Source organism: Hordeum vulgare, chromosome 7H (assembly GCF_904849725.1).
Source record: "Hordeum vulgare subsp. vulgare chromosome 7H, MorexV3_pseudomolecules_assembly, whole genome shotgun sequence".
In the NCBI taxonomy this organism is placed as follows: Eukaryota; Viridiplantae; Streptophyta; class Magnoliopsida; order Poales; family Poaceae; genus Hordeum; species Hordeum vulgare.
Window position 1 is genome coordinate 189,960,939 of NC_058524.1, and position 4,576 is coordinate 189,965,514.

General features: G+C 49.5%; 1 protein-coding gene across 1 annotated transcript; it reads left to right on the forward strand.

Annotated features, from left to right (window-relative positions):
- The first annotated feature begins 1,534 nt into the window (after positions 1 to 1,534).
- Positions 1,535 to 2,830, forward strand: LOC123410804 (RING-H2 finger protein ATL16-like). The gene has a single exon (XM_045103745.1). It carries the CDS (start codon positions 1,703 to 1,705, stop codon positions 2,684 to 2,686), a length of 984 nt encoding a protein of 327 aa, XP_044959680.1. The 5' UTR covers positions 1,535 to 1,702; the 3' UTR covers positions 2,687 to 2,830.
- The last annotated feature ends 1,746 nt before the right edge of the window (positions 2,831 to 4,576 follow it).

A 4,576-nucleotide genomic window follows, 5' to 3' on the forward strand; every position in this document is an offset into this window, starting at 1 on the left:
TTGCGAGACGCGTGCGCTAGTTGACGTGATTTCCATCTTTTTGCATCTCGTGCGTTCGGTTCGTCCATCAGGCGCGCGTGTGCGCCTCATGCCCGCTAGGGGGACGGGCGACCCAAACGGAAAAAATCCGGACAAGATTCATGTCCATTTGGGTCGCCCCGTTGGAGTTGCCCTTAGAGGGGGTAGGAGTGGTAGTCGTGGTACACGTGCTGTCGGTGACGGCGGAAGAGGACATATGAGTGATAGGCAATCGGCTTTTTATTATTTGCCTATTTTAATGGTTGATATAAAATGAATGATAATATATTTGTTTATACTATTTCGAGCACTTTCTTATTTTATTCGATCTACACATTTACCTTTTTCATGTCCTTTGCTAATAGTTATTCTTCGCCGATGTGCCATGTCTCCCGTGGCCTTAGGGCCATGGGTGCGCGATGGATCCTGGCCCTTGCCGACAGGAGGGCTCCGTTTTAATGTGCTTCTTTAAGTTTTGTTAGGATTTGTGTCTTGCTCAGGAAATCAAGACCGGCGACGGCTTCTTGAAGATGGAATAAGGTTCTCCCACCTAACCTAGTTCCGGTGATACGTCTAGCATCGTCGGAGGGTGTGTGGAGATGTGTCTTCAGTCGATCCCGCGAGATTTGCTCAGTGTTGTCTTTGGTGGATCTGCTCGGATCCTAGCATTTGTTCGTCATCGTTCATGTGTCCTCAAATTGGATTTTTTTCATCTAAGCTTCTCTTTATAGGCGGCGGTTGTTGTTCTGGTGCATTGGTCAAATAGGGTCTTAACACGACGAGTTTTGGACTGTCAAGTTGTGTCCGATTCCGACGAGGGAGGGGCGATGACGGCGACACGCCTTCGACTCATTTAAGTGCTCGTAGTCGTCACTAGGTGGTCTACAAGTCCTAAATGTATTTTTTGTTATTTCTGGTGTTCGTTGTACGGCAAGATGAATAGATTGAAAATTTCTCATAAAAATATATTATTATTCTTGTTTTTTTAGGGGAGTATTATTATTCTTGTTGACATTGACTTCATTTAGTTTGAGTGTATTTATTGTGCTAGTGTCTGCAATTGGCCGTCTTCCGAAGAGGAAAAGGAAACAGGCCGTCAAATCCGACCATGGCTGCTTGCTAGCTGCTCTGTGTTCGACTTCCATATGTTACAGTCACACACTCACACTTGGGTGGGGTGGGTTGGAATAATCAATGGAGTACTGTGGTGTGGCTGCGTTGACCAGCTGAGGGCAGGCAAAGACGGTGTGTATTGCGCGTGTAATCGTCCAATGGACCCACTTGCCAGCCTCCACCGAACGCGGTCGGCGATGATGACCGGTGAAGAGCATGCGGCTCTCTGTAGTTGGTGGCGTTCATTTCCTTCACGTGGTTCCACTCCACGCTCTTTCTCTATTTCAAACGTCTGTCAGCCTGGCTGACACCGTGGGCCCTGGAGCGTGTGCGGTGTGGATCACTTTTTCCGTTATATGCTCGCTCGCTGGCTGTCTAATTTGTGTTGACTGGCGTGGTTCGTTTCCCACCCACGGCACGACCACCGACTGCCAGAAGTCTCCTCTCCTTCCTCCTCCCCGCCAGAAAGGTCACGCAAACAGCAGCAGGCTTGTCGCTGACTGACACAGCGGCAGTGGCACAATCCCTACCAGATTCCTTCCTTCTCGTCAATGGTAGGAACGGTTTATATATGAGATGGTTAGTGAGTCATACTCGGCTTCAACGATCAGCACCAGCACCGCACCGCAGCATTTACTCACTTCCTCGCTTAACCGCCATGGGCGCGCCAGGCACATCCCCCTTCCCAGGCAACAGCTTCGTCATCCTCTCCGTCTCCGTCGTCGGCATCCTGGCCACTTCCCTCCTCCTCCTCGCCTACTACCTCGTCCTCACCAGGTGCGGCTTCGCCTCCTGGCGCCGCGACCACGACGACGTCGTCGCCACGCAGCATCACCACCACATCGTCTACTCTGCGGAGCCAGCACCGAGCCGCGGGCTGGAGGAAGCGGCGATACGGCGGATACCCACGCTCCGGTACCGGAAGCCGCCAGTGCCGCCATGCAAGGCACCAGAGGCCCAGGTGGCGGGCGAGTGCGCGGTGTGCCTCAGCGAGTTCCAGGAGGGGGAGAGGCTCAGGCTGCTGCCGCCCTGCCTCCACCTCTTCCACATCGACTGCATCGACGCCTGGCTCTACGCCACCGCCAACTGCCCACTCTGCCGGGCCGCCATCTCCGGCGCCGCCTGCCAGCCCCAGCCCCACATTACACTCAACCAAATCGACACCGTCAACGTCATCCAAGCCGACCACGTAGTCGTCGACATCGCGTCGCCGTCCCGGGGCGAAACGAGCGACGTCGGTGGCGTACCTGCGACGGGAGTGAGCATGGGAGACGAGCGCATTGACCCGAGGAGGGACGAGGTGTTGGACGTGCAGCAGCCGATGAGAAGGTCGCTGTCCATGGACTCCAGCAACGACAAGCACCTGTACCTCGCCCTGCAGAAGGTCCTGCGCCACCACCACTCTCATTCCGCATCTCTCGGGGAAGACCGCAAAGGGGAGAGCAGCACCCCCGCAGCCGCCGCAGCCAGCAGCCGGGCAGCAGGGAGGTTGCGGCGATCCTTCCTCTCGTTTAGCCACAGCCGGAGCTCCAGAAGTGCCATCTTGCCAATCTGAAACTATGGTTCAATAGTAGTAGTAAATCACTACATTGTACTCCTAGTACATTGTACATTACTTGTGGCTAGACTAGATGATTTGATTGCTCAACTTCAGTTATATGACCCTCTCACTGTTTTCATTTTTTTGGTTTTCTGTTTTCATGATCGCTTCTTCAGTTTTGGGTTGTACTCTAAATTTGGCTGTGGTGTTGAGGTAGTAAATCGAACGAGTCTCGACTAGATAGGAGTACAATGTGTACTCTAGCACCCACTCCACTTGTATCTGAAAGATAAAACACCAATCCAATCTCAAATTACTAATGTCTTCAGATTAGAAAATGTAGAAGGAATCCCAAAAGCAGAGGAGAACCGATCCGAAGTATAAGAGTTTGGCTGCGGAGTATTCAGCAGAAGAGGGTAGGTACGGACGCGGAAGCACATGCGAAATGACGAATTGCCGACAAAACACGCAGAGAACATACACTATTAAAATGTGCTTATAAATGGACACAATTTAGCGGCCGACGCAACTTGAAGAACTACTAGTGAAGGATACCATAACCGTCGGAGCCCGACCGTCGGAGCTAGACACGTTAACCGCAGGCGGGATACACCACTCGTCACAAATATGCACCGATGAGTGTGACCATGTAAGGAATGCTTCGAGTGACGAGTAGCTAGACTTACCCATCAGAGCAACTACAATAGAACCGAGTCAGCTGGTTATAAGGAATAAAATATTATATTTTTGCTTAGTTGGAGGGGAGAGAAGAAGAGAGAGAAGGTAAGCAGGCTCTTAGTTAAGAGCCAGCTCTAGCACGTGTTCCTAGGCACTTTCTGAAAATGAAAGGTGAGTCATATAATAAATAAGTAGTACACTCTTGTAACTAACTATTGTACATGTTAGCTATAAGATGGGCTATAGGTGACATGTCATGAGCTTACAGCCGGCAGCCGGCTCTACTATTATACTTACTCTCATTGATATTGTAGGCAGTAGTGGCCGGTATGTCAAAGATTCCGTCACACCTGAATGTCTACAACTGGCTTCAAAATATAATTTATATACAGATATTAGATGCGGCTATCCGTCATAAGTAAGTTATTTCTAAACCGTTCAAATTCGACTAGCAGATTGCCACCCGCCACCCAAAAGTAGCACCGGCGGGTCATCTGGCTCTTCCATCGCGTTCGATGAACTGTACCTGCATGCGCGCACCCCTACCTCTCCTCACTCTCTCATTCTCCTCCATCTCGTTCTCGTTGTTGTCGTCGTCGCCATCCTCTCCTTTCGTCCGCTGTCATCGTTGTCGTCATCTTCTTTTGTACGCCGTCGTCATCATCGTACTCGCCGCAGCATCGTCGCCCTCGACTCATAGGCTGCCCCGTCGATGCCGTCGGCCTCCTCGATCAGCCACCCGCCTAGTCGCCATCGTCGCCCTCCGCTTTGATAGGTAATCCTTTATCGTCCTCACCTCTCTTTCCGTCGCTCTTTCTCGCTACCCGAGGCCGCGGCCGCTACGCACACGGACAGACGCGGGTTAGGGTTAGGTATTGACAAATTGTAGTTCTAGTTTCTATAGTTTCTAGTTTCTAGTTTAATAGTTTCTAGATTGATAGTTTTTATAGTTTCTAATTGTAGTCTTGATAAATTGTAGATTGGTAGTTTCTAATTGCAGTTCGTAGTCGTAAGTTTTATAGTTTTTAATTGTAGTTTCTAGTTGTAGTTTTGACAAATTGTAGACTGATAGTTTCTAGTTGTAGTTTCTATAGTATTTTAAATATAGTTTATAGTTGTAGTTTCTATAGTTTTCAATTGTAGATTAGATTCTAATTGTAATTTCTAGTTGTAGTTTCTATTGTTTTTCATTGTAGTTTCTAGTTGTAGTTTTGAATAGAATAATAG